Source organism: Octodon degus, unplaced genomic scaffold, assembly GCF_000260255.1.
Source record: "Octodon degus isolate 3935 unplaced genomic scaffold, OctDeg1.0 scaffold00032, whole genome shotgun sequence".
Lineage (NCBI taxonomy): Eukaryota > Metazoa > Chordata > Mammalia > Rodentia > Octodontidae > Octodon > Octodon degus.
The window spans coordinates 5,605,153-5,617,966 of NW_004524608.1; the positions used below are offsets into that span (position 1 = coordinate 5,605,153).

At 39.8% G+C, this 12,814-nt stretch overlaps 1 protein-coding gene and 1 pseudogene across 1 annotated transcript in view; both read left to right on the top strand.

The window, feature by feature from the left end:
* Window positions 1–12,814, top strand: part of Agbl3 (ATP/GTP binding protein like 3) — a 109,954-nt gene that overhangs the window by 44,481 nt on the left and 52,659 nt on the right. Inside the window, exons 9-12 of the mRNA XM_023713790.1 lie at window positions 2,553–2,679; window positions 4,842–4,942; window positions 5,127–5,239; window positions 9,006–9,060. Of these exons, the coding sequence (XP_023569558.1) occupies window positions 2,553–2,679; window positions 4,842–4,942; window positions 5,127–5,239; window positions 9,006–9,060 (396 nt within the window). The remainder of the gene's footprint in view (window positions 1–2,552; window positions 2,680–4,841; window positions 4,943–5,126; window positions 5,240–9,005; window positions 9,061–12,814) is intronic.
* LOC105742010 overlaps window positions 9,100–12,814 on the top strand; it is a 14,393-nt pseudogene continuing 10,678 nt past the window's right edge.

Consider the following 12,814-nt stretch of genomic DNA (forward strand, 5'->3'; position numbering starts at 1 on the left):
AGAAGAAGAATTAGGCTGGGGAGATAGCTCAGTAGAATAAGTGCTTGCCTGGCAAGTTCAAGGTCATGAATTCAATCCCCAGTACTGCCAAAATAAATATATAAATAAATAAATAAATAAATAAGAATTAGACCAAATATTTAAAGACTGTGTTTTCCAGGATGATCATAACACAAGACAAAAACAATCTATAAGGAAAACACAAAGTCATTTAATGTCACTTCATAATGTCTTTTATGAACAAAGATGCAAGACTCCCCAACAAAATATTACCATGTTAAACCTGGAAATTTATTTTAAAAATGGTGTTTATCACAAGAATCTGACTATTCATATTTAAAAATTGATCACTAATATCCACTATGTTAAAGGCCTACAGAGGAAAAGCTGCATGACCACATCAACTGATATAGGAAAAACATTTAACAATTCAGGATTCATTTATGATAAAAATAAAATACATATCTAGCAAATGTAAAAATAGAGTAGTAACTCTGCTTTCAGGGAAATTAGAAAATGGTTTGTTCTGAATCCACTCTGAGTGACCATGACCACGGAACACAGATTCAAGTTACCTGAATGACATGTCGCACGATGGAATCAGTTACATGAACTGCTTTAGACACAGAATGAGTCATGGATCAATGTGTTTATAAAACACAGGTGGGGTCATGGAGTGGGCTACAGAACAGTGACAGCTCTCTTCTGTGGGGCTTAGACGTGACTGCACATCATCAGAAGCTAGAGTTATTTCAAGCTGAGCAACACATTTTAAGTTTTGTGTAGCAGTCATGAGGATGTGAGGTCAGATACAGGGGCTGATAGTAAATGGCTATTAACAGAGCTAACGATAGCCCAAGATAACTCTGGCTGTTCTTCTACATTTCTGTTCTACATAATATTCTAATGAGCCATGGTCAAGCAGTTTGCAGGATGTGGATGTTTCATGTTCACCCATGAAAAAATATTTGGGGCTGTTTCTAATGTTTTGAAAAATATGATAAAAATGCTGTTATTTGTACATAAAGGAATGAATATTGATACATGCAGCATTCTGAATAAATTCCAGTCTTAGTCTAAGAAAGAAATGAGTCTCAAGTTTCACTGTATGATTCCATTTATATAATAATATTGAAAAGACAAGAGCACAATGACAGTCGACTGGCTGCCAGGGTGGAAGGTAGCAGGAGAACATGACTCTATAGAGTTAACATGAAGTTTTTATGGCAGTATATAGTGGATTTCTAAGTGGTGGCCAACTTACTACACCCAGCTGAAGTAAACCAGCATGGTGCTGGGTGCAAGAGGCCCACCTGAGGATTGTTACCAGCAACATAAAGGCAGAACAGGAGAAGCTGCCGAAACGCTGTTATGGATGCTGTTTGGAGAAGCTGTTGGAGCTGTCAGAAGCTGCTAGTTCTCTTGGGCTGCTCTGCTGGAGGACCTTGTCAGGCTGGCTTTACTGATGAACTTGGGAGGAGCTTTGGTCCTCATCTTGAGCATCGCTTCCTCGCTCCAGAGGGGAAGATGGTGCACTGTTCAACCTCGTGGAGAAGCTTGTTGCATTGGCTTTCCTGATGGGTACTCAGCTTTCCTCATCGCTGGAGGAGCTCAGGATCTCACTGTTGCTGAGGATGGCTGTGGTACTTTTGGGGGCGCGCTGGTGCTAACCTGGAGCATTGCTTCCTAGCTCCAGTGCAGATCCCTCAGCCTGCTAGCACAGATCCTTTATCCTGCTGGCATAGACTTGCTAGCTTCCACCACTGACCTTTGGGCCTTTCCAACACAGGTCCAGGAAGCAGACATTCATGAAACTTTGTTGTGGGCTCTCAGCCTCCAGTTGGAGTTGTGGGAGGCATTGTTATGATCTCTAGGTTTTCAGCAGAACTCATGTGGGATATTAGGATCTAGGCCCTCAGCTAGAGTCTTTGGTGTCCATGTGTTTGAACAGATTTCCTGTGCTGCTTGTATATGATTCTTGGGTGAGTCATTATAAAATACTATTATACAATGTGTCTTGTATTATATTGTTCCACTTGCAAGAACCCCAAACCATGACACAGTAGAACTATACTAAATTCAGACTGTATTCAAGTTCACAGAATGGAACACAAGTTAATTTTATTCCCCAAATCTCTAGACATTAATCTCTTCACAGACAATCTTTCAGGACATCTTTTAAGTAGTGTTTCCTTTGAAAATAAAGAATTTTGTTCTTTTGAGAAGTTTGCATCATGGATCTGCATTCTGAAACATATATAAACCTCTACATAGAGCTCTTTACAGGTATAAGATTCTATCTCGACAGTATGAAGAATTAATCAGCTGATTTTAAATACCTGCTAGATCAAAATAAAAAAGTAAAAATAATTGCAGAAATTAAAATCCATCGCCCCAGAAATAAGCCATTTTGAAATGAGTTGCTCTCATTGATTAGGAAAGGAAGAGTAGCTCTTCAAGCTTTAATAAGAATTACATATTTTACACTCTTTTTTTCCCTTTCAAACCTTCATAAGAAACATAAGGCTCTCATTTGCTTTGCTCCTTTTCAGTTTTCTTTCTCATCTTGCAAGTTTAATATTCAGAAGAGCAAAGAAGGCACAGGAAGGGTGGTGATGTGGAAAATGGGAATCAGAAACAGCTTCACCATGGAGGCCACCTTCTGTGGATCAACACTGGGTGAGGCCAGGTGTTCTCATTCACTTCTCTGTGCCATATCATTAAACAGAAGGTGAAATTAATAGGTCCACCATGAGGGTGGACCTTCTAGAGACCGCCCAAGCTGCAGTCCCCAGCCCACTTAGTTATCACAAAGCACCAACACTGCAATTTGCTTCCCACCAAGGCAAGGGGCCAATGTTCCACTGAGCACCAGCCTTTGGCCTGCTCTGGAAAAGGCGTCTGAGTACATTTCCTACCTTGTGAGGGCTTCTGCTCAAATCACAGCTCATCCAAGCAAATATAAAAATGTATCTTTGCTCTTGTTTTCATAAATAACTAAATAAGATGCTACACATTTGATAACTAAATAAGATGCTCCACATTTAAATATGCTGGGGGCAGCACAACATTGGAAGAATTTTAGTCTCTTAAGTAGAACATCTCTGCTAAATCTTAGATATGAAATTTAAATTTTTGTAAGAAAACTCCAAACTAAAACCTATGTTAATAAAAACAAATGTATTAAAACTCACAGCCAGTCCAAGGAAATGTAAGTGTTGTTTTGGTAGCACACTGATCAGTCACACCCATTCAAAACCAAATCACATCATCGCCTGGTGCCACGTCTCCTTTCTGAGCATGCTCAGAGCCCCCGTGTGCAGTTAGGGGCAGTGCTGGGCGACTTGGCTTGTGTGCTGATAGAGACGGATCTGGGTGCCTGCTGCAGCCCGCATGCCACAGGTTCCCCACCAGTGGTGCAGACAGTCTGGTAGAGAGTACATTCTTTCCATGTAAATGCATGCTGTGTTTAATCAATTCTATATGCAGGTTAGTTCCACTATGTGGTATTTCTATTTCATCATTTCTTTTCATTTAGAAAGGAATATGCTAGCATGTACATAGACTACTCAAAATACTTAAAATATTATGGTAGACATGTTTTTATTGAATGTGCTATTTGCAAGGCAAAATTAGACAGCTTTTAAAATTAATTGTATTGGGCCAGCCAAATAGCTCAGGGGATTAAAGCACCTGCTTAGGCAGGCACAGTGTGCTATGCCGGCCCTGCCCCTGGGCATGCTGAGCTGGGGATTGAGACTGGGCGTGGTATCAGGTGCCTGTAATCCCAGCTCTTGGGAGGCTGAACACAGGCATATCACTAAGAGTCCAATCTACATAGTGAGATACTGTAGACCTTGTAGACCCTGTACTAAAATACAAAAAAATAATAATAATAATTTTATTGGTACACTTTTGATATACATAATAATCACATTCATCATAAGGAATTTGTACCTGTACATATGATATCTTAATTCTTTTTTCTCACCCCCTTCTTTCCTTCTTATTGTTCTTCCCTCTCCCTTTATAAAATATTATTTCCATTTTTTCCTTCCAGCTTTTATTTTATTTTACTTTATTTTGTCAATTCATATTTAGAAGGAAACACTTGATTCAGTGAGCTAAAAATAGAGGCCTATTCTGTAGTCTCATTAAGGAGTCTTTTAGTTATATATAGCATGATAGTATAGCTAGAGTACTCCACACTAAGATAATGACACATTGTTAGAAAATGTCAACTCAAAGAAAGGTGCTAGGGCTGGAGAGATGGCTCAGTGGTCTAAAGCACCTACTTAGAACAAGCTTAGCAAAAGCATCAGGGACCGCGGTTCAATCCCCCAGCACCACATGCCAGCCAGCCCCGCCCCCTGGTGGGCTGAGCTGGTCTCTCTCTCTCTCTCTCTCTCTCTCTCTCTCTCTCTCTCTCTCTCAAATAAAAAAAAAAAAAGAAAGGTGCTAGACATCCACATGTGACATTTTTAGCTTATTTTTAAGTCATCTTGAAATTGATAAAAACATTTTTTATGATGATGAAATCATTTTCTCAAAATCTTTTCCCATTTTTCTCAAAGTATTAGTATCATATGTAACTGGTAACCAACCACTCTGTAAAGGTCTCACTGAATTTTCTTTTTCTGTGCAATATATACTGATGTCAGCTTAAGTTTTGGAAGAAAATAATAATAAGCTGTCAGAAGATCTGCTCCAGGAAAAGAAAATTCAGATAAAAGATAGCGTCATATCCATGTTTTGTCTGTACTCTCTTGCAAGTTAGGCCTACTTGCAAAGAAAAATGCCTAACTCATTCCCAAGGGTGGATAAACTTATTGATGTTTTAGGTAATAAACGAGGCACTCATTTCAACACAAAAGATTTGGAATCAATGGGATACCATTTTTGTGATTCGCTCTTGGACTATTGTGATCCTGACCGGAGCAAGGTGAGCCAAGCCCTCTGGGTAGAGCATCAGATAACACGACTAGCCTGGTACTAGTCTTTCCCTTTTACTATCCTAACAGTGTGCTGGGACTTTTTGGTATTTAATTTCATTCCAGATGCATCTAAATATTTGGATATTAATTAGAATGTAATTACATAATGAATTTATTTATAATTATCCCTAGTATTATCAGTGCCTAAAAGAATTAGAAGAAATGGAAAAACATATGAACATGGAAAAAGTCCTTGAGGATTCAGATTCTTGCCCAAGAGAAATTAGACTGGATATAGAGTCCAGGTATGTCAAGACTATTGAAGGAAAGCACTTGGTTGTATTGTTTTACTCTGTTTTTTATAACAAGACTAGGATATTACTGTTGATTCCACACTGAAAAGTGGAGAGAAATTTCTCCCATGCATATTATTCTGGCCAAATATCATCATGACTTCATTTGATTTATTTTTAAATCCAATATAAGCATTTCCACATAGAGTGTATAGTCTTCACTTTATGTCTGAGACATAACATGTAATTTTGTGCCCTCTCCTTCCCTGCCTCCCTGTCTCCCTCCTGTCTGTCTCTCTCTCTGTCTGTCTGTCTTTCTCTTTCTCTGTCTGTTTCTGTCTCCCTCTCTCTGTCTCTGTCTCTCTCTCTCTCTCTCTCTCTCTCTCTCTCTCTGTCTCTGTCTCTGTCTCTGTCTCTGTCTCTGTCTCTGTCTCTCTCTCATAGGTTTTACTTTTTAAAGCAGTTTTAGTCACAGAAAATTTGAGTGGAAAGTACAGAGATGACCCATATATCTCCTGTCCCTACACATGCATGGCCTCCACCATTATCAACAATCTCTGAGTTTACAGTGATACATCATTGTCACCCAAGGTCCTTAGTTTATATGGCCCACTCTTGGTGTGTGCATTCTATTGGTTTGGACAAATCTATAATGACATATATCAAACTTTATGGCACCATATCACAGTGTTTTCTTTTTTTTTTTTTTTTTTTTTGTGGTACTGGGGATTGAACTCATGACCTTGAACTTGCCAGGCAAGCACTTATTCTACTGAGCTATCTCCCCAGCCCCCAGAGTGTTTTCATTGCATGGATTCACTCAGTAATGTACCTACTCTTCCCTACCTCAAACCCCTGACAACCACAGTTAAAGACTATCTCCATAGTCTTGCTTGTTCCAGAATGCCATTTGGTTGGAATTGTACAATACGTAGCCTTTTCAAACTGGCTTCCTTCAGTTAGCAATATACATTTCTATTTCTTCCACATCTTTTTCTAGTACAATAGCTCTCTTCATTTTAACATGGAATGATGTTTTACCCTCCGAATAAATGATAGCTTATTTACTTACCTAATGAAGAAAATTCTGATTGCCTCCAAGTTTTAGTAATTCTGAATAAATCTGTTACGCACACTCATGAGCAGGTTTAACTGCGGTTATGTTTTCAGTTCCTTTAGATAGATAACAAAAAGCAAGAAAGCCAATATGAGGGTGTGTTTAGTTTTTTCATTTTTCTTCTTTCAGAAATTTCCTTGTTTTATTTTTAACTTCAATGTGATAAAGACAGATCGATCCTCTCAATCAATTTTAAAGCACATAATGTGTCACTGTTGACCACTGGTACAGTGTGGAGCGACAGAGCTCAGGGACTTGCTCTTCTTGCTTCTCTGAACTTTTACATCCACTAATGAGCAGCAACTCACGGCCATTGGAGGCCATCATCCATTCTTTGAGTCTGTGCATTTCACCATTTCAGACACCTCACATTAGTAGGTAGAAATGTGCATTTTTGGTGTTTTGTGACTAGCTGTTCCACTTAGTACAAGGTCTCCACAATTCACCCATGTTGCTACATATTGAAGAATCTGTTTTATATGCCATTGAATTTTTTCCTTTTTAAAAGCTGAATAGTATTCCATTGTGTTATGTGCCCTATCTTCTGTGTCCGTTCATCTGTAGAGTTCATCTGTAGATAAATATGCAGTTTGTTCCCACCTTGCGGCTATTGGGAGTAGTGTTCCACCAATGCTAACACCCATTCAGGCTGTGTGTTTCACTTCTTTTGGATAAACACCCAAGCTGGAATTGCTGGATCATATGCAAGTTCTACTTACAGTTTTCTGAGGAACCTCCCTACTATTTTTCAGTAGCAGCTGTACCAGTTTGCATTCCCACCGCAGTGAGCAGATTTCCAGTTCCTTTAAACACTTTCCGACGCTTGCCTTGTCTTGTTTTGCTTTGTTTTGTTTCATAACAGCCATACTTACAGGTGTGAAGGGATATCTCATTCCATCTGGTGTTTATGGTTTCTTTGCTGAAGGTTTTGGTTGTTGTTTGGGGATTTATTGTGGTGGGGTTTTGGCTTTGTTTGCTTTATTTGGCTTTTATTATAGTACCGTGGGTAGAACGCAGGGTACTTTACTACTGAGCTACACCCTGAGTCCCTGTTTAATTTCGAGACAGGTCTCTCTTACATTTCCCAGCCTGGCCTCAAACATGTGATGCTCCCACATCCAGCCTTCCTATTATGAGGAATTATAAGTGTGCACCACCATACCCGGCTTGGAGGCTTTTGATTACTGATTCAATCTTCACATAGTTATAGGTCTAATCAAATGTTCTATTTTTTCTTTATTTAGTCTTTTGTATTTTGAGACATTTATTTAATTCTTTTAGGCTATTCAGATTGTTAGTGAATAACTGCTAGTCAGTCCCTCCCCTTTTAATTAAATGGCATCAACTGTAAAGTTTCCTCTTTAATTTCTGATTTTATTAGTGTCTTCTCTCTCATCCCCTAATTTAGATAAAGATTTGACAGTGTTACATATCTCTTCAAAAATCCAGTTCTTAGTTTCACTGACTGTTGTGGATTGTCTCTAGATGTCCCCCAAAGCCTCATGAGGTGATAGGTGGAGTTCTGTGGAGGTGGGGGGGGGGTCTAGGCTATATGATGCTAGGGTGAAGGGTGCTCTGTGCTAGGTGTGAGTGCCACCCACCCTGAGGGTGTGCAGTCTGAGTGGAAGACAAGGGACAGAAGGAGGCTGCTGCCACTGCTCACTGCTGCTGTTGCTCCTGCCTGCTCTGTGATGCCCCTGCCACACTACACTGCCTTGGAGCCAGCTGATTACAGGCTGAAACTTCTACACACTGTGAGCTAATACGCTTTTCTTTCCTTAACTTTGGTTGTCAAGTATTTCATTTCAGCAATGAGAAAAGTAACTAAAACATTTACTATTGGTTTTTTTTTCTATTTCTATTTATTTTTGCTGTAATCTTTGCTTTTTTTCTTTCTGATAATTTTGCTTATTCTTTAATTTCTTGATGAGTAAAGAAAAAATATTGTCTAAATTCATATGTGCATGTGTGTGTCACTAGGGATCGAACCCAGGCCCTTTACAGTGAGCTACATCCCTACTTCTTATTTTTTGAGACACTCCCCTAAATGGCCCAGATTAGGCTTGAACTGGTGTTTACTTCTGCCTCAGCCCCCCAGAGTCCTGGGATTATAGGCATCCATCACTACAGCTGGCTGAGATCTTCTTTTGAAATGTGAATGTAGGGGCTGGGGAGATGGCTCAGTGGAATAAGCACTTCCCTGGCAAGCGCAAGGGCCTGAGTTCAATCCCTGGTTCCACAAGAAAGAAAAAGAAATGTGAATGTTTACCACAATAAAATTCCTTAGTATTGCTTTAAATTTTTTTTTCATTAATTTATTTATTTGATATGGGGTCTCACTACACAGTTCAGACTCCTAGTGATCCTCCTGTTTTCAGCCTCCCAAGTGCTGGGATTGCAGTATGCACACACCCAGTCTACCTTTGTAAATATTCTTCCCCTAATTAGAACATTTAATCATTTAAGTAAGGTAATAAAGAAAACAACAGGTGAGTGTTATTGTTAGATAAGATCTCTTTATCTGTCCAGGCTGGTCTCAAATGATGCTCCTGCCTCAGACCCCTAAGTAACTGGAACTACAGATGTTCTGGGATTTCCTCACCTGGCAACAGATGAAATTTTGAAATGCCACCTAAACATTCTGTTTGTTCTGTTTTGTAGTAGCCGAGGATCTGACAGTTCGGAATCCAATGACTCTCCGACCTGCCTTCTCAAGGTAACTTCTCAGGTATAATTAAAATCTTTTGCTTATGATATGGATATGTTAAACAGGTATTCTTTGGTGATTAACAATCGGCCAAAAAAGTTTTCATCTGCATAACTAATATATAGTAATAATCCTTTTCTGTTTATGTACATATCTTTAAATCATAGAATTTTTTAACTTTAGGCTTTTTGTTCTAATGTCTTACTTTATAGTCAAGAATAGTTAACGTCCAGAGAAAATGATTTACTCCAGAGCCTCACCACCCGGTAGAGCACGGGTGGAGCTTAGCACACGTCACTTGTCTGTTAGTGTAATATTCTCTCATACATGTACTATTCAGTCACATATAGGACTCCCGCTGTGTATCAGACATCAGAGCCGGAAAGGAAACAGCGCTTTACCTTTGTATTTCAAACTGTGGTTGAGAGAAACACAAAAAAAGAGATAATAACAACAAACTGTATGAAGCGTAAGATGGAAATAAATGCTTAGGGGAGGACATTAAAGAAGGAGAGGGAGTAAGTGCAGGTGGCCTTCACAGTTTGGGACGCAGTCACCAAAATGAAGAGGTGACACCCCAAGGACTAAAGGAGCAGACAAGCAGATCCGAAGTGTGTTAGCTGCCTTTTGTTGTGAATTGGCTTCAAAGCTTCAGTGGGCTATAAGTTTGTATTTTCTCGCACAGGAGTCTTCAAAGTGGCTTTTCTAGAATTGGATAGGGTCGCCTGGCCTTGGCTTCGGCTTCAGGATCAGTTATGTGTCATATCTTTCCCATTTCCTTGGACCAGACATTACTCAAGGGAAAATTCAAAGGTTAAAAACCCAAAGTTAACAACCCTAAATATAGCGCAGGAAAAGCCAAGCAGTATGCGCCCTTTTAAAGCTATATTGCCTCCTGGCGGATACATGTCATATTACAACCGTATTTTTTTTACCATATTCATTAACAGGTCATTAACATAGTAAGTCACAGAGCCAAGTCCAATATTCGTAGAATGAGGAAGTATATTTCACCCAAAGTGGGAGATACGAACACCCGCTCCTTCGCGCCTGTCCACCTGGCCCGGCCCGGCCCAGCCCTTCCGGGCTCCCGTTCATTCTCTTCACCCTGGAGGTTTTGTTTCAGATTTTTTCCTGTTTTTCGATGGAGCTGAATCCTCCAGAGACAAAACTGAAAGTTTCCAAGAGGGCAAAGAATACATCTTTGGAGGCAAAAGTTTGCGACTGATTTAGGAAGAGTGTGTAGGGGACGCAAGCTTGTGGAAAACCGGAGGCAAGCCTTGGGGTCCGGCCAGCGTGAGCGTTTCAGGGTTTCTTCCTTGTTTTGTTCAAGTGCCAGCCCTGCGCTCAGTGCCAGAGTACACAGATGGGAAGATTCCAGTGTTCGGTAGGTGCATTTGGTGAGAAAAACTGATGTTCAGCAAATAAGTAAGAAAAGTGGGACAAAGAGGCGTAGGAAGACCTCTGATACGTGCCCGGGACTCGCACTCAGTGTTGCTCAATGTTCCGCGCATGCCGTGATTCTTCGTGTGAATTTTCAGAGATCAATACCTCGACCATAAAGATGTCTATCAAGTGATACTGGGTGGTGTGAAAGGTGGCACCAAGGAAAGACGACCAGCAGCCCAATTTATTCCTAAATTTTTCAAGCATTTTCCTGAATTGGTAGCTTCTGCTGTCAGTGCACAGTTAGACCTCTGTGAAGATGAAGATGTGCCGATTCAACACCAAGCTATTAAAGAGCTGCCTCAGTTGGCTGCTGGGGAAAATCTGCGAATGGCAGATATACTAACTCTACTTCTGCAGACAGATGACTGTGGAATTTAATTTAGTGAACAGCGCCCTGTTAAGTATATTTAAAATGGATGCAAAAGGAACACTAGGTGGCTTGTTTAGCCAGATACTTCAAGGAGAGGATATTGTTAGAGAACACGCAATTAAATTCCTCTCTACAAAACTGAAGACTTAACCAGATGAAGTCTTAACAAAGTAAGTAGAAGAACCTATGCTAACAGAATCCAAAAAGGTCCTAGAAGATGTGACAGGTGGGGCATTTGTTCTGCTCATGAAGATCTTGTCTGTGCTAAAGAGCTTACAGAGGGCCGAGCAGGCCGGCCTGGAGCAGACCTCCACTCCTTCAGACCCGACTGCATGGACAGGCTCCACCCATGCACTTGGCAAGCGGAGCCTCTTTTTCTGAAAATGTCTATTCCACAAGGTTTGTGACTTATTTCTGTGAGCAAGTTCTCCCTAATGTAGAACATTGACTACCCAGTGGAGGGTCCTCATATACAACCAGAGGTGTTAAAATCGTTGGCAGAAATGAGTTCATTTTGTGGTGACATGGAGAAGCTAGAAACAAATTTAAGAAAACTATTTGGTAAGTTGTTGGAGTACGTACCTCTCCCATTAGAAGAAGCAAAAAATGAAGAGAATGTTGGTAATGAAGAACTTCCCAAGCTGCAGTTCAGCTATGTGGAATGTTTGTTGTATAGTTTTCATCAGCTGGGCCGAAAACTCCAAGATTTCTTAACAGTCAAACTGAACACAGAAAAACTCAAAGATTTCAAAATCAGGCTGCAATACTTTGACCAGGGCTTTTTACAGGTTTATATTCAACAACTTCGCTTGGCTCTCCAGGGTAAAACAGGTGAAGCCTTAAAAGCAGAAGAGAACAAGATCAAAGTTGTCACATTGAAAATAACAAACAATCGCTTCTCGGCCTTTGGGCTAAGATCAAGTGAAAATAACAAACTATCAATGTTTTAATCAAGGATCTCTTCCACATTCTTCTGTCTTATAAGAGCGCTGTACATTATCTTGGAAACCTGTATAGAAAGTTGAGATTGGGCAAAAGAGAGCCATTGAAGATGTAGCTTCAGGTTCATCAAGAAATCTCCAGCAGGGCCAAAAAGGAATGCCAGGTAGATTTACAATCCCCCCAGTGGGATACACAGCAGCAATTTGGGCAACTTTAATTATGAGCAGAGAGGAGCCTTCAGGGGAAGCAGAGGTGGCCAAGGTTGGGGAGTGCAAGGAAATTGTAGGCAAGGAAGACTGTACTGAATAAGACGTCACATTCTCCAAGCATTGTTACAAGCTTAATAAACGTAAATTCTACTACTTCATTGGATTGCCCAGGATGTCCCTTTCAAGGACTATATGTTCTTTATACTTTTGTATGTATAACCTACTTTTGTAATAGACCATGGTGTGTCCAAGGTAAAACCACAGTATTTTTGGATGCTGTGTCTCAGTCATGTTTTTGCAATAGCATCATGTCGCTTACTTTTAAAACATCCTAATAATTTGTTATTGAAATAGTTGGAGTCTAAAAATGTAATAAAATTCAGTCTAGTTTGATAATCTGGTAAAGATCATCAGTTTTGAGGGGTAACTTATTTTCTACCATCTTTGTAACCTAATATATGAAGAATGATAGTCAATCTCGACATTTTATTTGTCTTGTTATTTTGATAAAGCTGCTAGGCAGTTGTGCAGTATTCCCTCCTTAGGAAATGCCAGCTTTCTTAAAAGTGGAAGTGACAGTACATTTTTAGGAGAAAGTAAATTGCTTTTCACTGCTTCCTTTTCTCCATATATTGGGATACAACTTTTAAATGTGGGATCTTACTATTTGAATAGAAATGTTTATGTAAAATAAGTATGTGTATGTATGTATGTATGTGTATACATACATATATATGTTCATGCTGTGAAAGGATTATACAACAAATCGATTTTTTTTTCTTTTTCTTTCTTT